Here is a 21,656-nt window from a genome sequence, read left to right on the forward strand (position 1 = left end):
AACATAGCCAGACCCCATCTCTCCAAAATAAATAAATAAATAAAACAATTAGCCAGGCTTGTTGACACATGCCTATAGCCCTAGCTACTCAGGAGGCTGAGGTGGGAGGATCACTTGAGCCTAGGAGTTCACCATAAATAAAACTTAACAACGGCTACCTCTGGATAGCAGAAGGGAAGGTTTTCTTTTTTTTAACTTATAAACTTCTATACCATGTAAATTTTTATTTTACCAAGAACATACACTATTTTTACAATTAAAATAGAAGTTAAGTTCTAAAGCATTATGTATTGTCAGGAAAAGAGCTTTGCTTTGTCTGACATTTGAGGGGACATGGAATGCATCAAGACCCTTTGGCATCTGGAATGTCTCTGTCCTCCACTCCTGGGGCACCCCTCCACCTCCCACAGCAAATAATTTAAACCATTTCTCTACTAATTGTCTTCTCTTACTGGATTTCTGTTTTTAAAACTCACTATAACCTCAATATCAGCTGTTTATGCAGAGAGAGAATCTCTGATTTGGGACAAGATTTGTATACCCAAAGCATGTTAATTTTCAAAATTTCTATACTCATATATTTAGAAATTTGTGTGACAAACAATTTCTTGGTAGCAGCTGAAGTCTTCTGTTGATATAGGTGAGACTCAAAATGCAGTTAGAAAAGTCTTTAAGGAAGAATAACTTCTTCTGAAGTTAGCACAGGACACTTTCTTAATAGGATCATTTCCCAAATAATAATACATAAGTATGTCAGAGTTTTTTTGTTTGTTTGTTTTTTTTAGTTTAAGATGTTCTTAGTAAGGCCCAAAATAAGCTATGCAAAAGGTCAATCAATTGTAAAGTCGTGCTCTGCGGTTGTTCGCTAGACCACAAATCACAGGCTGAAGCAACATTCATTTAGTCAGCTAAAGCCATAAATCTCTATGTGTGCTGTTACGAATCGAGGAGGTTCTTAGATAATATCTGTCAAGGAAGAAAGACACACTCTTTAACTGTCTAGACTGGCTGAAACTCTTCTAGCAATGTATAATAATACCATCATCTCAAATATAGTGGAGATATAGTAAGGCTTAACCAAACAAACATCAACAGCAGAAGAATACTGTTTCAGTATGACACAATGTAAATTTTATTGTGATCATTTTCATTACAGGGGAAAGGCAAATAATTGCTAATAAAAACCTGCTCTCTTTGCAAAGAACCTGCTTTTAGAAATTTCAAGTGAACTGTAATCACATATAGAATGAAAAAATTCTATCCATTGTTAATAAGCAAAATAGTCACCTTGTTCATTAATTTGTCACTACTGGCCAGGCATGGTGGCTCACACCCGTAATCCCAGCACTTTGGAAGACTGAGGTGGGTGGATCACTTGAGGCCAGGAGTTCGATACCAGCCTGGTCAATATGGTGAAACCCCATCTCTAGTAAAAATAAAAATAAAATAATAATAATAATAATGATAATAATAAAGTTAGCCGGGCATGGCGGCGCATGCCTGTAATCCTAGCTACTCAGGAGGCTGAGGCATGAGAATCACTTGAACCGGGAGGCGGAGGTTGCAGTGAACCGAGATTGCACCACTGCACTCCAGCCTGGGCCACAGAGCAAGACCCTGACAAAAAAAAAAAAAAAAAAAAAGGAAAAAATTTGTCACTACTATTCTAAGTAACACCAGTCCAATCCCATACACTAATGAATACAACAAACATTAAATAAATTCACTCTACACCTAAAATTTATACAGAAACCTAGGCAGAAAAGGGCAGATAGGCCAAAATAGTTTATTCTGTTAGGTTATATCTCCATGATGTGTGGCATCTAAAAGAACTCTTATGTTAGAGGATAGGTGCCAAAATGAGACCAGGTCCAAGCAACAGAGAAAGAGGAGCAGAGAGGATGGAAGATGTAAAAATATTTGTGGGCGGCCTTGCTAGTAATTTCTGCTAACTTCCCCCTCTGGCTCATAACAGTGTAAACAGCATCTTCTCAAAGATGGCTATGATAAAGTGTGGAACAATCTGAAACAACCAAGAGTCGCAAACTTTTCCTGTAAAGAGCCAGACAGGAAATATTTTAGGCTTTGCAGACCACACAGTCTGTTGTAGCTACTCAACTCTGCTGTTGTGTAGTACGAAATTAGCCACAGAGAACACTTGAATGAATAGGCAATGCCACATTTCAATAACACTTTATTTACTAAAACAAGTGACTGGCCAAATTAGCCCATGGGCCATCGTTTGTCAACCCCTGTGTGCTAGATTAAGCTTGGCTCTCAAGAGGGCTGGATTACATCAAAATCCTAACTTGGTCACCAACTATTTTTCATGCATCAAGCTGCCGCTATAAATTAAGATAAGCTCATAAAGTGTTTGGAATTTGCCCAGTAACCTGAACTTTTTCTAGAGAAGCAGTGACCTACCATGCCTGTGAAGTGTACCTTCTTGCCAAGCTCACTGCTCCCTGAATCTATATTTAATCCTACTTTTTGAAAATAGCATAGCATCATTAGGTCCTTTAAATCCTGATATTTGCCCCCAACTCTTTCCATCTGGCTCTTCCTTTCTGGGGGCAAAAAAGTAGTAGGAGATTTAAAACTTGGAGTTTGGAGATTGTTGCTTTCCTCATTCCCTCCAATACCTAACTTTAACCCCTGGTGGTGAGCAAAACTATATTCTATATCTGAAGCTTGCCAAAAGAAGGGCAATTGGTTTCAGAAAATAATTCCTGTGTTGTCACATTCCAAGATAGCCATGTGGTCCCTGGGACTGCCAATCCCGGTTACATTTTTTGGCTACTGCCACAATTATATATCAAGTACATCTGTTGCCAAAATCCGGTTGGGCCCACACAAAGAATGATTACAGAACAGTGGCTTCTTCATCTGCAAGGAAATCCAACACCTTCTCCTAAGTCTCAGAATGTCAGTCATTTTTCTGGAAAGACTGAATAATGACTTGCAATAACAGTGGCTTTCACATGTAGCAGGAGAAATTATGGAAGAAAGAGTAAACCTTCTCCATTTTTCCTAATGTTTTAATAAAACATGTGCATGTTTTTAACCAAAGCCATCATAGGATTATATAACTGGTCTTTGACCCTAGAGACAACCTGGGCTGAGTTTCCTCTCACAGGGGTCCCTTATAAGGTTACCAGCAGGTGATCCATCATCTGCTCTTGAGAAGGCTTCCAGAGGTCCACAATCTTCTGGAACTAGCACTCTCATGAACTGTTAAAAAATTCACCGGACATTGAATTGACAGATGTCTCCTTGTAACTTCAAGCACTTGTTAGCTTTAGTTTGGTCCCTGGGAACTGCATGGAATAAGTTTAATCTCTCCTATGAACAATGACCCAGCAAATATTTAAACAATTTGAATCAAGTGATTATATCCTCCCCAAATCTTCCCTTTTACAAGCCAGAAATTCTCTACTGGCCATATAACACAAGTTTATCTCCTCAATTCATAAACAAATCTCAAATTTTCCATAAGTTCATCATACCCTCATGTCCATTAATTGCAGGGATAACTTTAACAAACATAACTAAGCTCCTATAAAAGGACTATTTTCACATATTTGTATTAGTCATTCACAGTTCTATACAGACTCTACTGAGAGGGAAGATTTCTGTCCAAAATGTCTCTCCAAGAAGAAACAGAACAAGCTCTTACTCTCCTGACAGTTCTCACAGATAACATTTATGACTTAGAATAGAAGATACGTCATATTAAGTGGAGGGAAACTTGTATAGTCCTTGCTTTATTAAGTATACATATTTTAACAAAGTTGGCCATAAACTAAATAGCAAAATGGGTTTTCTCATTATAAGACTGAGGATGCTTCACATCTAAAACATAAATCTAAGTTAACAAAATTGAAACTACATGAATAGGACCTTGACTTGCCAGCTATCAAGAAATTTGGGGGGACATTTAAGTCCCTTTAGAGCATTGTTTTTTACACCTCCAGATGACTTCTGCTATCTCCGCTATTCTTCTGTGTAACCATCCGTTCACATATCATAGGAATTTTTTCCATGTATGCATATGACGCCTGATACCTCCTCTGACCCCCAGGGCTCTGCTCCTTCCTTTTCTTTGGTTTATGCAGGTAGAAAGACTAGTTAAGCCAATACAAAATGCCACGTTTGCCCAGAGAAAGCCTCTTGCTACCATATCACGTATTCAAAAATAAAATATACTTGAAGATTTCAGATCACTTAGAATCAGTTAGCTCCCTCTTTATCAATTCTCTAAGTTTAAAATTCTGTATTGGTAAAGAATAATTTTTTAAAAGCATGGCATGAATCCATGTCAAATATTTTTTACTAAGCTTGCCAATAAATGAGAGAACTAGGAAGATGTTACAACTGGTTCAAAGGAGAACCCAAAGAGTAGACTTATGATAAGCATCATGATGTTTGAAAGAGTTTACAAACAGATGCAAAACTGGCCAAGAGGGCAACAGTCAATTGTATCAGACTCAATTTGCATTTCATGGATAGGAACCATTGGAAGTGCTATCAGGTTTTTAAAAAAATAATTTACAGATTTGTGAAATAAGCTTAAGACAAAAGTAGAGATGACGCTTAAGAGTGCTATAGACAGGATATTTAGTCTATCTGATATTTACTCCATTTCACTAAAACTGCAGCTTAGCAAAACAAAAGAGGCATGACTAGTACTTCCTGGTTGAAGAAAACACAATCTATAAAGGTATAATGCAGAGGCCACACTGCATGACTAACACTCTGCTCCAGGCTCCTCGCATCTAAATTACCTAAATGCCCAGGCTTGCCCAAAGCTCTTGCTCAAGAACATCTAACCCATTCTGACCATTACACCACAATTCTGTGTATTTCTGTTGCCCTGCCTAGGCTGCATGGTATGGTTTCTATCTGTGCATCACTGAGTCTCAAACTTCAGACTGCTGAGCTCCTGACCATTCCATTCCACCTCCCTTGGAAGGGAGCACTTGGTCCTCTATCCCCCTCAGGAATTTGTTGGTTAAGTATTTGGGGTATTACTAAATCTTCCTGCACTACTGATTAAAAAAAAAAAAAAGCTGTGAACTCAGTGAGGTTAGACCCTCCAGCCAGAAAAGATGCTATACTCAACTGCTGCTCCCTAACAGTTTGGTCTAGAGCTGGATGCCATGTTAGAGTAACACACAGTCTACTAAATCTCCCAAAGACACAGCAGCATTTTAAAATCTAAATACTTGTGTAGACAGCCAAACTCTGTGACAGCATTAATACTATACTGCTAAACATAAGGCTTCTCAAGGACAGGATAGGAGCAGAATTGTTTTCACTAAGCTCATATCTACAATGCTGAATGGAATCTAAAAAGGCATTTGCTTTCCTTCTCATTCCTTTACTCATCTAACAAATATTTATTGAATTCTATTATATAATGAGCTAAGCACTATTCTGGGTGTTGGAATACATGAATAAAAGAACAAAGTTCCCTGCTCTCCTTGTGAGTGATACCTGAGACAGACTTAGCAGTTCCTAGACTTATACATTTCTGAACTTTAGAGTTGAGAGGTTCTGAGAAGATTCCAAGTTTACTCCAACAATAGGTTCTAAGTCTTTGCAAGTATAGCTACAAAAAAGTATGCCTATTTAAATACTTCACTCTCTCTGGTCATCATGTTAAAAAAAAAAAAAAACAAAACAGTCAAGTGTTCATTAACTCTCCTGCCTTTTAACTAAGCCCTGGTTTTTATCAATGGATCTTCTAACTTCAAAGTAAAGATACAGTGCAAGCATTCCTGAACTCCCCTGGGAAAAAATCCTTTGAGACATTTCCTTGAGAGCACAAAATGTCACATTAATATTTTCCATATATCACAAACTTTATTTACACTGGTAAAAATCATCAGAGTTTCTGAATGGCCTGAATGAAATAGCATATAGCTATTATTTTTGTTCTCCCCAAAATCACACACCCAGAAAAGCAAGAAAAGAGTGCCACTTTACAGAGACCTAGTCACTCTGTGGGGAAGAGCAGCAAAGAGAAGAGCAACAATATCACCGCATTTCTGTAAGAGTTCAGGAGCCCTCTGCTCCAACACCCTCTTCTTTCCTGAACAAGCCTCAGCTGACTTTGCAAGGAGCTGGGGGGTGGTTAGAGGGGATGTGGGGGAATACATTTTATGTGCACCTGGTATATCTAAGAAAGCAGCCACAACACTTACCTAGAACTAAGAACTGAGATTTTACAGTCCACTTCCCAAACTATGAGGCACTTACTTTATTTATTTTAACAAGTCATTATTTTGGCAAAGCACTTCACAGCATGGCATATGACTGAAGCCTAAAATTCTCAATCAGTACAACTCCAACATCTGAAACCAATTTATATGACAACTCCCCCTCAGTTTCATGGCAAAGAAAAAGAAATATTCTCCAATTATTAGTTTCAGAAATGATACAACTCCACATTCCCCTGCAGGCAGGCACTGTGCCTATGACACAACAGTGTGCAATGACATAAAACAAATTATTCCTACATAGCTTGTTAAGAGCCAAATCTTTGATCCACATGTCACCATGGAGTGCTACAGACCCAGGTACAATGTGGTCCAGTTGGTTTGTAAATTAACGTATTTGGACACACATCGCTAAACCCTTATGTAGCGTGCAAATTCAATCAGTGGTGTCAATGGCCTTTGCCGCCTCACATCTTGCTACCACATTTGTAGCTACCAGACCCACCTTTCAGAATGTCATAAAGCAGGTTTTGATGTTCTGTAACCAGCCCTTGGGAAAACAATCAAAGTGTGTTTATGATTTGCAATATAATGTTTAACACAAGGCTATAACAAGAGAGGACCCTTTGGAAAAGAGTAATTAAGCTAAAAGGAGAATCGGGGTAACAGCAAGCACATAAAGGCATATTCCATTCAGGGATGCATCCTCAGAGTGAGAAAAAAGTGCTAATGCAAGGTTAACTGTCCCTGAGGACAGTCAGAACTGTATTCCTAATTTTAGACCACCATAAACTCTACAATGTACTCCTGAATTAATGACATCATTTTTGGCAAAAGAAAGAAAAGCACTAGTTAGAAGATACTACTGTATCAGAAACATCTCAATATGGAGACATAGGGAAGTACCTCTCAGAAATTGAAAAAACAAAATGCTTTTCCTTATGTATGGGGACAGATAAAAGGATACTGCACAAGTCAGTGTTGCTCTGTACCACGCTGAAGAATAACAGAATTTAAGACACTGTAACTTAAGGGTGGTATTCTTTGGTAGACTCTACTGTAACCCATTTCTAGTGCCACAAGTTACCAGGTTCCTAAAGTGTAAGGAATTTTGAGAATCCCAAATTATTAGTGGCACATTCTAACATACTAGAAGCTCAAAGCTTCTCCCTACCCTATAAAGAGGAGAAATTCTGAAATGCACCAAGAATGGAATGATTCAATAGTATTAGGTGTGCTGGAGCTATTAGTGAAAAAATATATATAGGAAAGACACAGGAAACGTGTTTTTTGTTCCTCTTTGATACATCTTCTGAAGGGGCCATTTCTTTCCATATTGATGTCTTTCATAATCCTATCTTCTGGAGTTGGAGTTGCTGAAGTCAGGCAGCCTTGGGGCAGTCTTTCTGTGAAAGTATGGGCCATACCATTTGGATAGTCAGCCAAGAACCAGAGAGAAGCTCAAAGCAAAGACAGCATGGAATATGCTACTTGAATCTGACTATAATCTAGTGGCAAGAGGAGCTTTCAAGGACAGGGATAGCAAATATTTCCCACATAAGCCACATTCTCCATCATGTGTCATGGCAGAAGCTGCTATTTTATTTTATTTTATTTATTTTATTTTTGAGACATAGTTTCACTCTGTCACCTAGGCTGGAGTACAGTGGTGCAATTTTGGCTCACTGCAACCTCCGCCTCCTGGGTTCAAGCAATTCTCGTGCCTCAGCCTCTTGAGTAGCTGGGATTACAGGCACACGCCACTATGCCCAGCTAATTTTTGTATTTTTAGTAGAGATGGGGTTTTGCCATGTTGGGTCCCAGGCTGGTTTCAAACTCCTGACCTCAAATGATCCACCCACCTTGGCCCCCGAAAGTGCTGGGATTACAGGCGTTAGCCATCGCACCTGGCCCTATTTCTTTTTGAGATCATTCATAACCTCTGAATGCTTCCCAAAGTGCTCCAGGCATCTACCCCCAATTGTTCAGAGCTAGCAATCAAAATAAACCTTTATGCCAGTTTTGCTTGAGGTTATCAGTACTCCATTGCTAACCAGGGCAAGAAGCCGCAGTTCTAAGGAATGCTGTAACAAAAGGCATGCATCAGTCTAGCATGTCTACTGTGTTGTATGTCCCTCGGGGGACCACTGGGGTGGTGGTAACCAAAATGAATAGCTACTTATGGATTCTCAGACGTGAGATACACATCAGAGACTATTTACTCAGATCAGTGAAACTATTCGCTCAGACTCTCTAAAGAAACTCACTCTGAGTTTCACAGGACACTATAGGAGTCCATTTTCATGCCTAGTGAAATTCTGCATTTGCAGATTGAAGAATTTTGGAAATGAAACGGAGCTATGCCCTTGTTCCTTAACACACACAGGCAAGGGGTTCAAAGGGCCTCACACAGTCACATTTAGAATCTTGGTTCCACCATAGCACTGTTGATAAACATTCTGTGACAACCATGGAGGGCTCAAAGATAGTCACAGACTCCTACCTCGGCAACTGACACACAGCCAAATTTGTCCTGCACCAGAGCTGTTAAAACGAACCTGCTTAAGAATAACTTAGAGGCTGGCTGGGCACGGTGGCTCATGCCTGTAATCCTAGCACTTTGGGAGGCCAAGGCTGGTGGATCACCTGAGGTCAGGAGTTCGAGACCAACCTGACCAACATGGTGAAACCCCATCTCTACTAAAAATACAAAAGTTAGCCAGGCGTGGTGGGGACACCTGTAATCCCACCTACTCGGGAGGCTGAGGCAGGAGAATTACATGAACCCAGACGGTGGAGTTTCCAGTGAGCGGAGATTGTGCCATTGCACTCCACTGTGGGTGACAGAGTAAGACTCCATCTCAAAAATAAAAAATAAAGAATAACTTGGGGGCCAAAGATTGCTGTTCTGTGGCAGTCGAGAACCACTGTCCTCCAGGACTGCCATTCAGAGCTTATGTTCCAAGTCTCCTCCAGGCATTGGAGCCAAGACAGGAGCATTCTTTCCATGGTGCAGCACCAATGCAGGCATGAGTGACAAGCCCTGAGTGAATGCTGAGGGAGTTGCTTCTCTAACCCCCACTTGAGAGGGAAAAAGAGAGCTCCACAGGACACACTACCTTCATGCTCCCCATGATTCCCCATTAATTGGGTTGTCCAACCAATCTGTCTTACTTTTTCTCAGCTGTATATTGCTAACTTATTTTTGTTATTGTTGGATTACAAGTGAACACAAACACAAGGACATTCTCTTCTACTCTCTTCCAGCCCAGTGTTCCCCAGTTATAGGGAGTGCAAGACCTTCAGTAAAAGGGTGTTACTCACTAAAGAAATGCAAGTTTGGGTTAACTAAAGTGCTTGGATATTCCGGAATTGTTTCAAATTTTGGATTTTTTTCTTTCAGATTTTGGAATATTTGCAGTATACCTACCTGTTCATCTTTCCTAATCCAAAAATCTGAAAATCTAAAATCCAAAATGCTCCAATGAGCATTTCTTTTGAGAGTCATGTTGGCTCTCTCTTTAAAGGTTTAGATTTTAAAGTTTCAGATATGGGATACTCAACATGCATTAGAAAGCACAAGGAGAGATGGTATCCACAAAGCACACACATTCTTCACTGCTTTTACAATTCTGTGAAGAACAAAGTATTTTCAGGCTAAGGAATCAACAAACCCCAAATCCATAAATTGACTTGTCTGTAGAAACGAGCTCAAAATTTAGGAATGGGGGATAGATAGCAAGTTAGACCTCTCAACTTCTGAATATCCAAAGGAATCAAGGAAGAGGAGAGAGTCTCAAAATTTTTATAAAGAAATGCTCGAGATAAAGTTGCTTTGGCTAGAGGAAGAAAGGGCCGATTGCGTGAGCCCCAGCAACAGTCCATCTGCTTGCTTGTGCAGATGTGCTGATTCTGCACCTGCACTTTAGTCACCAACCAGGGAAGTGGCAAATGCCTCAGAGGAACTTCCTGTGTTCAGTGATGGCAAATATCAGTCAAGAGCTTGCTAAAGATGGAAACACAATTTGCCTGGTCTGGAAATCAGGGTGCAAAGAGGTCTAGACGAAAGGAAGAGTGTACTGTACACAGAGCAAACCAAATAAATATTGAGTGAATTGTTCATTTGAACAATACGAACAATTCACTCAATATTTATTTGGTTTGCTCTGTGTAGGGTTCACTCATCTAGACCTCAATATACTTCTAATATTTTGTACTTTTGTATGGCTTTGTATATTTGAATAGAATACTTTTCATTTTCTAAACCTTGAGTTTTTGTTTTTAATGAGCACTTTATATTACAGTAATTTTTACGTCAATTTGATTTGTGAGACATATGGGAAAAAACTGAAAAACTTTAATGACAGTTTCTTATACTGGAAACATTTCAACTTTCATAAAATGATTGATCAGAGCAATGAGATATTAGTTTCCTTCCCTCAGACAGTATCAACTCTTCACATGGTTGACAACTAATTCACTGCAGGTATAAGTTATTATAACCACTTTGAAGAGCAATTAAAGGTGAAAATGTTCATATCAAATAACTACATGTCTAGGTGTCTATTCTAGATAAACTCTTAAACATAGGCACAAACATGTTCATCACAATATTTTTTAAATAGTAAGAAAAACTGAAAATAAGTATGGTCTAATGGGGATAAAAATAATTAAACTGTGGCATGTTCATAAAATGGAATACTATACACCAGTTAAAATGGAGAAACAGTATATATTGTTTAGGAATAAATGCGCACGGAGTTAGGCTATAAATATATGGGTAAGTAAAAGACAGAAACACAAACCACCTTCAGAAGAGCAGTCACCTTTGGGCTTCAACTATATTTATGTTTTATTTCTTTTTAAAAAAAAAATATGAGGTGAATATGGTAAAATGTTATTAGCATTTGTTAAATATGGGTATTTATTATATTCTGTACTTTTTTGTATATTTAACGTTTTCACAATAAAAATTAATCAAACAGAAAGCAATAGTTTATCTCACAACTTGAGAGGAAAGTTATCAGAGGTTAGATCTTTCTTTTAGAAATTTTGAGAGTGTCAACTCATTGGAACCTAGAATGATTGCTCTGGTAATTAGGTTTAAGACTTCTAATAATACCATTATCTGCAAATGTGCTGAAATGTTATTTTATTATCTTTGCATCACTGAAGTTTTGTTTTGTTCACTTCAGAAATAACACAGCTAGAATGCTCTATTGAATTACAATGCTGCAACTTTGAGCAAATTTTGTGGCTTAACGGCATTTGTAAATCTGGCTCACTCCAACCTAATAACTTACTTATTTGTAAAAATTGGCTTACTTAATGAATTCTCTTTGTGTCGGTCCTATAAAGGGATTTTCCCCCATTGCAAACAACAGCAGCAGTAATGTTTTCATCAAAAAATACTCTTACTTCAAAACTTAAGATATTCATCAACCACCTACCTACCTTTTCTAGGCAGCAGAGTAGGAATTTAATTTTTATTTAAAAAGTAGCTAAACTCACACATACCCACTTTCCAGACTTGACTTCAGTTGGTATTGACAACTGCTTGCCAAGCAAACCCACTCGTGTGAGCTCCTCCATGGGCTACACCTGGTCAGTAGCATGCTGAAGCACTGTGGAGGGCACGTAGCTAAGAGGAAAAAAAGTGTGGTGCAAGCTGACTTTCTCTGAACCGGAGACTTCCCAGATATAAATTAAGGGTGTTCCTTAATTCTGGAAATCAGGTCCAGGGTCCCACCCAGAAGCCAACGGACTGCATTTTGTTCACCACTGCCTTAGACCTTTTGCCAAATGAGTCCTCCTTTTACCAGCTTCTGGTGCTGAGCATAGTGACTTTCTCAGTCTCTTCCCTTATCTATAATAGAACCTCCTAACTTACTATTTCTGCCTCTGAAATATCCTGCAGTTCAACACTTTTGAAATTATCACTATTATTCTGAGAAAACCAGACATCAACATCACTCAAGAAAATGGAGATTAATCCCAGGTCAGCATATGGGTGAACAAGCAGAAACTCAGTTCATACTATTACAAGCATAGTCATCATTGTTCCCATTGACTATGACAACAGCTAATGTTACCATGCCTCCAAGCTCTCTGATAAGTACTAAACCATATTATTACATTTAATTTTCACTACAACCCCATAAAGTTAATCTCATTTTACAGAGGAGCGAGAAACTAGAAAGGTTAACATGCCCCAGGTCATACAACTAGTAAATGGTATCCTCCCTTCTAAGATTACCTTTTAGATGGCGTTTAACTATGCAAAGTATTTATTTGGTTTCTATTTACCTTAGAAAAAATTGTATTACACATACATCATACTATAGTTTGGAACAATTATGAGGGACAAACGTAATTTAGGAAAGCTACATGCAGATACCTAGATTGAAAGGCTTTTGGAGAAGATCCATCCCTAAGGAGGACTCTACAGAACCAGAATGTTACACCCCAACAGATGGCTCCAAGAGTTTGTCCACAATATTGCAGATTTATTCAATTCTCCAAGCACCAAAGAGAAAAGACAGCTAATGTTTTGGTTCAACCTATGAGTACATTCACTTACTGCTACCTCGTTAAGGAGAATGGGCATCTACTGAGAAGCAACATTTATGAAAATGCACACTGTGAGCACAAGACCATTCTGGATACACAAGGCAGGGGTGGTTGTAGGGACACAGCTGGAATGACCCAAGTGGTAAAGCTGACAGGAAAACAAAAATAATACCCAACACTGATATCATTAAATAAAGGAATTAGAGGAAGAGGAGGCAAATAAATATTCAAAAACCAATTGCCTTTTGTTAGACTATAACCTAACATTGATTTGACTGTCAGAGGCAGAGGATCTTTGAATGAACAGTATTTCACACTTCAAATCTAAAATTTGGTGTTCATTTTAATAGTGCTGACTTTTGCAATAGAAAGGAAATGGATCACTAGCTTTGAGATTATAGCACTTAGGAATGCAAGGACAATGAGAAACATGCCCTCAGTGGGTTTCTGGGCAGAAAATCGAGGGCATCTCATCAGGGCCATATCACTATGTTTTCAGAGTCATTGCCTAAACAGGTAAACGGTGCTAAAAAAAAACTGGGTGGTTTATGGATTAATCTTTGTTTTACTCCCTCTGGGGAAGAGTAAAAAGTGAGAGACAATGAGAAAGAGAGATTGAGCTGGACAAAGAAAAAATATGCCAACATTGTCTTGACAACACAAGCACTGGCTGCATTTTAAATATTTATTTTTTCCTCCTAATTTTAATGGAAATATGTGGTGGCTTTGTAAGGTTCAAGTTGGTTAAGCTGAACCACATCCGTTGAGACAGAGAGAAACAGACCATGTCCCAGTGGTCCCACTTCTCTGGCTAAAACCTAATATAAAATACACTGCATGAATTTTTAAACAGAGCAATTTTATTTTTTGCAACCAGAAAAAACAATTTTAAGAGGGAGAATAACGTGCTTCATAAAATTTGGAATCACCCACAATCCAACTTCACAAGTATTTTTCTGTCCACCTACCTCTTTATATACACTTTGGCAGACATTTGATTATACTAATTACAAAGTTTTACACAGTAGTCCCCCCTTATCTATGGGGGATACATTCTAAGACCCCCAGTAGATGCCTGAAACTTCAGATTGGATAGTGCTGAACCCTATATACACTGTTTTTTCCATACATACATACCTATGATAAAATTTAATTTATAAATTAGGCACAGTAAGAGATTATCAACAACAATAATAATAGAGAACAATAATGACAATAGACTGTAATACAAGTTATGTGAGTATGGTCTCTCTCTTTGTCAAAATATCTTATTGTCCTGTAATCACCTATTTTTGGACCTCAGTTGACTGCAGATAAGTGAAACCATGGAAAGCAAAACCATGGAGGGAGGGGAGGAGACTACTGTATCTTTTTAAAAATCTTGCCATTACATACTGAGCAGATTCCCATGTCATTAAAATTTCTTTAGAAACATGACTTTTCACTGGCTGCAAGATGCTCTGCTGTCTGCATGCATAGTATGACTATGGCTATAGGGTAGCTATCCTCCTCTAAGTTGTTTACAGTCATTGGCTTTTAGAGACAACATTGCCAAAAACATTCTCGCACATAATTCCTCTTCTGCATCTCTTATCACTTTCTAGAACAGGAATGTTCCAAGCTCTGGACACACGTTACCAAATGGCTTTGGTAAACATCTGCAGGTCAATGTTCAAAATGTTGGTCAACCGGTATAACAAGGGCATCCATGAATAAGAACCAGTGATGCAATGTGGGAACAGGGCAGCAAAGTTCCTGGCTGTGCCATGCCAGGAGTTAGCCCTTCAGTCCTAGAATCATGGGGGAAGAATGGTGGGCCCTTGGGAGAAGGGCCAGATTGGCAGGGTGGTTTTTACTGGGAGGGCTTGGGGCAGCTCCTGTTGACCAACTGGAATTTGGTAATATTTTGACCAGTAATACAGTTTCACTGCAGCATATCCACTGAAAATCAGCCAGTGTTGGAGTTTCCATCTTACTCTCTCTTTCTCAGACTAAACAAGCCTCAATTATTTTAGTCTTCCCCTGCACTGACTTCATTGTTCAAAAGTTCAAGCCTTTTACAGATTTCCTAACAGGCTCTACAAATTGTGTTTAGTAAAGATTAGATTTGGTCCATCGTCCAAACTTGACCTTTTAAGCAATGGCAAAAGGGACAGAAACAAAATAGAAATCAAAGAGGAAAGTGTACAGTGCATGTGAACACAGCTCAAATGTTGAAAAAGGAGCCAGTTTCTAGACCACGGGATCAAAGCACAACATCAACTCTCACTGCTGTAACCAATGGTGGGTCAAAGTGGTAAAAGAATGGTTGTCTCATTCAAACACACACACCCCTAGAGGTTGGCTTCTCCTTCCTCTGTGCCCCAGAGCCTGTCTGCTTACCCTTTTATGGAGTTTATGACAACATTTGATTACTATTTGATTCTATCTGCTTCTCCTACCAGGACCATCCACTCCAAGAAATTTGGCTTATTTTTTTAATCATCCTCAGAATCTAACCAAGAGTCTAGATTCTCTGTCTAGTTTTCTCTGCCCCAGAGAAGATATTCAATACACATCAAACAAATCACACACTAACTTGCCTTGCCCTTCACCAACTGCATTGCTTTGGTGAGTGAAACACCAGATACTCCAAGCTTGTTATTTCTTACTGTTTCAATCTGGGCTTATACACAAATCCTCATCTCTCAATGCCAGGGACTATGTAGATAAGACAGATAATTTCAGAGCCTGCAGAGTCTAGAAAGCTGGTTGTCCTGCAGCTACTGTGCTTCCCTTATATAGTCTTTAGAGAGGTAGGGAGGAAAGGCAGACAAATTTCTTTCTAATCATTGCTACTTCTGACACTTTCTGTAAGCTCTTATCACATAAGAGCACAAATGCCAGTTTGAACCCATCACTGGAGTTGAAAACTCAATTGCAGAAGACTAAACCAGGTACTTCTGAAGAAGTCTAGTAATACTGTCACTGAGGTCTAGTTTTTTCACTTTTACTGGTTCCCTCTCCCAAATCTTAACACCTAGCAAAGTGGGCACCTGGAAATCCAATGCTCACTCTACTGTATATTTAATCAACCACAGTACAAGAAAGAAGAGGACATCTAACTTCTCTTCCCTCTCACATCTTCAGGCCCAGTGCTCAGCCACTGCTTCCCTTCCCAGTTTACCCCTTTTCTCATAAAGATATTGGGAAGAACTAGAAGACTGATGTCTCATCTTGTCTCCTCGTTTTCCAGCTACTTTGTGTAGAAAATGGATGGTTTCTTTTGACTTTAATTCCACTACTTTAACATGTGTTTCTTTAAATCTGTGTAAATCTGTGTTTTGATCAAGCTACTGCCTCTCTAGCACTGGAAACACAGGAGGGCTTCAGCTCTCCAGGAACTGAAAGAACTGCATCCCAATGGCCACACACAATACAACTTTAATCTTTTTGTATGTGTGGTGAACGAATTTCTTTTTGTGGGGAAGAGTCAGGAATTGATCCAATCAGGGTATACAAACCAAATTAAGGAATAAATGAAAAGTACTAGCTGAACTTTCAGCCACTTTCCCTAGATGTCTTCAGCATGTACCTAGCACCAGATCAACAGTTTGCAGAAATCATGATAGCTGAGCTGCAGCCAGGACAGGCAAGATTACTGAATGATTTAATTAAGTTAGAATCAAACACACACTCGGCAGCAGAGTAAAAATTCACCTTCCCCAGAGTCGACCTCAAAACATACTGAAATGTAATATGGACAATCTAATACCATTTACTTAAGCTTTGGCTTTAGAGATCAGAAACAAAGCAGGAAAAATTAGGCACAATCATCAAATCCTGATCTTTGCCTCAAATATCTGCTGTCATCACAGCTAGCAGTGTCCATATTCCCATTTACTTACTTGGCAAACTCTGAAGCCCAAGAAGGGGTACGAGTATTTTTCTGGATACTAATAAGGACTGGTTAAGTGATACAACTTGTACATTTGCTTCTGAGCAGAACAGCAATTAAAGATGATTTCTTCCTGTGCTGATAAGATTGCTGTCAGCATAATACATGTATACACCCACTTTATTTTCTCCTCTCTGAAGACTTACTCCTTACTGTTCCCAGGATTTAAAAATCATGTTAACAATAAGCAAATACAGCGTGGCCAGATGCCTTTTTGTGGTCAGATGGTTCATTGTTTAAAAAGCTTCAGTTTAAAATCCAAAAGATTGTTAACAGATGCAGTTTCTGGCTAGAGACTGGGAAAAACCTCATTTAAACAAAAGAGTATGTTGTGATTGGAACTAAAAAGGGAATTACCTTTAAAGATAAGAACCACAAACATTTCCTATTTGAAAATACCCCATCACAACTAACAAACCCTTTTTAGACCTTTCATGAAAGTTTACAAAAAAATAAATGACAGTGGATTGCTGTCTATGACAAAGCAAGGATGACCAACCAGTCCGGTAAGTTTTAGATTTGTTTGGACTTTCAACAAGGCCTCAACATCCATCTCTTATGCTCCCCCGAGATTACTCAATTAGACAAAATTCCAATTAACTTCTTTTGAATCATTTTAGTCTGAGAAATATTTTCTGCTTTGATTTTGGCTCTGGAAATAGGTTTTCAACCAGAGACATAGATAGAGAAGTTTCATAAATGAACACTGAGCTTGATAAGCAGATAGCTGCTGCCAGGACTCAAGTCGCTGTTGGACAGGGAAACAGACACTGGGCTGAGCCAAGCTTGGCCCTGTCTTTAGGTCCCAGGCTCATTGGCCTTCACAACTTCTGTTCATTTTTACATGGAAAGTCTGCTTTTCACCAACTCACGCCATCTGTTTCGGTTGGCTTCAGTGGCCCCTTACTCTATGACTTTACTATGTGTGAGAATGTCTGTAATGCCCTGTGTTCTAATCTTGAAAGACGGGAAATGTGACGGAGCCCTGGGAGTGTAGCTTTCCTCCAGCCTGAGAAATGGATGTGGCTTGGCTTGCTGGTGATAAGCCTGATTTGAAAAGGCTAAGTGAGAGATGTTCCAAGGAAAATAACCTGTTCTTAATATTAAGGATGGCCACTACAGGGCTCTATTCTGAGAATGGGCAACCTGTCCTTCAAGAAATTACATTCTCTGAAGACAGGTAAACATAATATCCTCCTGCTGGTTCAGTTTTCGTCTTCTCATATTCATTGTGTATTTCCCAATTTATTGCAGTGCCCAAAAAGTTCAGTTTCAGACCAAAGGCACAGTAGAGTTTTAACAGTGTTAGAAGCTCAAATTAAAATCTTTGGTGAAGCAATGCTACCACCCATTTTAAAGTGAGGCAAATCTAGAACCCATGGGATTCCCTAAAGAGTCAAAATGGCTTTCCCACTGATTGCTAAGTCATATAAGGAAGCCAAGCTGTTGGAATGAAGCTAGTAGGAGACGTGCATTCTCAAAGGTCTGTGCAATCCAGCCAGGTACTAATAAGAAAGGCCCAGCCGTCAAAAAGTGGGATTCTGAAGCCAGTGACCACATCCATATCCATCCTCCTATAAGAAGCAAACCCCCCATCATGCACACTTGAGATGAGGTTTTCAAGGGGATTTGATAGGTGTGGAAATTGAAAAATGAGCAGCAGCTGCAAGCCCGAGGTCATGACTATTCTCCAGGATTTGCCTTTTCTAATCTAAGGGGCAGTAGTTTCCATGATTAACTTGCTATTGCTGTCAAGGGTGTAATAAAATCTGGGAAAGAAGAAAACTTTCCCCTCAGTAAGCTGCTCCTATTTTCCTGCCCTTTTCTTTCCTCTAGTGAACATTCTCAATCCCTCCTTTGTATTGTTTCCTTATTTTCAGAAAGAATCTACACTAGGATGAGCCAAAATAGACAATGTCCTCTGTGTGTACCCACAACTAGAGGATTTCTCTTTCTCGGTTCTAGCAGCAGATTTTTAAGATGGCAGTGCGAAAAGTTTCCTTGTTTCCAAAGGCTATATAATACCAGTTTCAGAACTGAGCACATTTTATTCCATTTTAAAATTCTTTCTCAGTGTATTATATTTGTTTCTTGAGCCATGACAATCAGTTCAATAAAAAAGAGGTTTTCTAGTTAGTTCAATGTATACAAAGAGAGACAGCAGAAGAGGAGAGGAAGACATTTATTTCACAATGACATTTTACTGGTTACTACTGGATTAAGAACTCTTAAGGCTTTAGTTTGGAAATAATCTGATAGAGGCTCAGAGATCATACTGAGGGGTTAAGGCTGACCACATTTCTCAGAAAAGGCCACCAGAACCGAATCTGACACATAGTTCTACCAATTACAATTGCCCAGCTGGAAAATTAATGTGCTTTAAATTTTTTGACAGTATTCAGTGTAACACTAATGACAATGCAGTGATTCAGTCATCATGCATTCATTTCAAAGTATCAGATGCTGGAGTTACAAAGATGGATAAGATATGGTGCCTCTTCATCAGAGGCATAAAGTCAGGTGGAGAGCCACTCACATAGGCTCACTGCTAGAGAGAGTCCCTTTACTGAGTAATGTAAGATGCTCCCAGGAGAGTGGCACAGGACAATTACACAAGATAGCAAAGGGGGGCAGATGTGCTGAGAGATGCCACATGGGCAAATGGAGGTCCCAAGCTGCATATTGGTTTCACCTAGTAAAAGGCTTCCCTGACAGTGGTGTCTTGAAAAATATTGGATTATTGTATAGTTTGTTCCTGTTTCCCTGGGTCGGGAGCGAGTCATCAAAGTGTCCACTAACTGATGGAGAGCTAAGTGCTAGCCTTGACCTTCCCACTACCCCATCCTGGTTTAAATCTCTGTTGGAACAGAAGGGAAAGTGGCAAAAGGTGGCCATGAACAGAATTAGTCCCAAAAATGGGTGTAGGAATATCCTCAGAATCTGCTACAGGGTTTAAAAGATGGCAGAGTGCACTCTGTTTCAGGAGATACAGTCACCATGGAGTGATGCCTGGTGCCACAGATACTAGGCAATAAGAAGAGCTTTGGTGTTTCACTGTCCCCTATATCCATTCTCCCCATCTCTTGAGGTAACAGAACCCCTAGATCTTAAATGGGAAGTGACTGCCCAGAATAAAGACTTTAGTCCTTTCAGTGGATGTGGCCATGCAACCAGCAGTGGGATACGAGAGACAGTCAGCCATATAACTCCAGGAATGTGTCCCTCAAAGCGGGAGTGGAGGAGCCTGTGCTTCCTTTCCTTTCTTCCATTGTTGGTTTGGAACATGAAGTGGCTGGAGAGTTACCTTGGCACATGGGATGGGGCTACACCAGAGAGATGAAGAAATGGAAAGTTGTTAGAAGGTGGTTGTAGAGGGCTGTGACCCCATACCTGGCTCTAGACCACCTGTATACAGACTGCTGTGTAAAGAGCAGGGTTGGGGGGAATTTGTCTTGTGTAAGCAAACGTTATTTTGGGTCTCAGTTACACATGATTATGAATGATGGTTACAGGTGGAAAAGAGCCCAATGAAGTACTGACAAAAACAACATCCAGAGAATTGACACTGGCTACATGTAGCACCACAGCCACAACATAACATATTCAATCTGGTTTTCACATTACAAATTGCTGTCCAATTCTAGTGGTGAAATGAAAGAGCAAATGGAATCAATGATTATTTTCCAGTTAACCATAATCACAATGAAAATCTTACCTTTTTCTTGCTACAGTATATTTGCCATTTTTTCTCAGCTGGAAGTGCAAACATGGCTTCTCTGTGTTTGTCTGTGAGGTCCAGTTCATCCTGAGAAGACAGAAAATAATTAGTGTTTCATAGGATAAACATTATTCCTGTAGGGAACGTTATCAGTATCATCAAGGAAGAAAAAAACAAAAACACCAACACATATTTAAATGAACTTGAAAAAGATCAAGAAGCCAAGTTAGGTATGTTTTTCCATCACGAAGAAAGCATGTCCCTGGCAGGGGGCTAGGCATGAGGCACAGCAAGAGGGATGAGGCACAGCCCTACAGTCACAAAGGTTGGGAAGAGTGGACCAAGCACGGGCAGAATTATCCTGAGCTACTGTCTACTGCTGAGTATGGTCCATTGAGCAGCAAAAGCTGTCAAACTTCAGGAGTTTAGAAATATTGGTCATGTTAAAGATGAGGATTTGCTGGGGATGGCTTCACAAACACTAACAGGCTGGGCCCTGAGAAGGACTTGGACATGAGGAGGGGAGAAACAGACAAAGGCTGAGTGTGGTGACAGACAGTGTGTATGTGGGACAATGGTCAGCTTAAAGGAAGCACTGGGTTTCTGCAAAGGATCATCAGTTTAAAGGTTGGAGAGGTAGGGAGTGAACAGCGGAAAGCTTTAAATGCCAGAGTAAGGAGGTTATTTTCTTGAATGAATTGAGGCAATGAAGTTTTGGGCAAGGCAGTGACTCTCTCATTGCATAAACACTAACTGATATTTACTCAGTACATTATGTGCAGGCATGTTCTCATTTACTGTAGTTCTCACAACAACCCCAAGTGGTCTACTCATTACTACATCCACACTGATACAGCTTGCAAAAATTTAGGCTGAAGATTGGCCACATCAGCTATTCGAGACTGCACACCTAGCAAATAGTGGAGTCGTGTTTTAAGCTTAGAACTGTTGAACTCCAGAGTCCAGATGTTTAGCCTTTCAGATCAGTGTTTGGAAACGTTAACTTTATAGTGGCATACTGCTTAGACTGAACCCTAAAGGAAGGTAATTTATAAATGTTAATAACTAATGGATAACAATAACGGAATCATGAATATAAAGAGCTTAGAAAAAAGTTATTGGTGTTTAACAAGAACTTAATTCACAGTCTTTTATTTTTTTTCTACTTTTACTTTAGGTTCAGGGGTACATGTGCAGGTTTGTTACATAG

At 39.4% G+C, this 21,656-nt stretch overlaps 1 protein-coding gene across 3 annotated transcripts in view; it reads right to left on the reverse strand.

The window, feature by feature from the left end:
* The window catches only part of DAAM1 (dishevelled associated activator of morphogenesis 1), a 183,998-nt gene that overhangs the window by 60,802 nt on the left and 101,540 nt on the right, over positions 1–21,656 (reverse strand). For all 3 annotated transcript variants that reach the window (XM_032179537.2, XM_032179535.2, XM_058429851.1), the window contains exon 3: positions 20,444–20,533. In XM_032179537.2, coding sequence (XP_032035428.1) covers positions 20,444–20,533 — 90 coding nt within the window. The remainder of the gene's footprint in view (positions 1–20,443; positions 20,534–21,656) is intronic.

Source organism: Hylobates moloch, unplaced genomic scaffold, assembly GCF_009828535.3.
Source record: "Hylobates moloch isolate HMO894 unplaced genomic scaffold, HMol_V3 SCAFFOLD_16, whole genome shotgun sequence".
Taxonomy (NCBI): Eukaryota; Metazoa; Chordata; class Mammalia; order Primates; family Hylobatidae; genus Hylobates; species Hylobates moloch.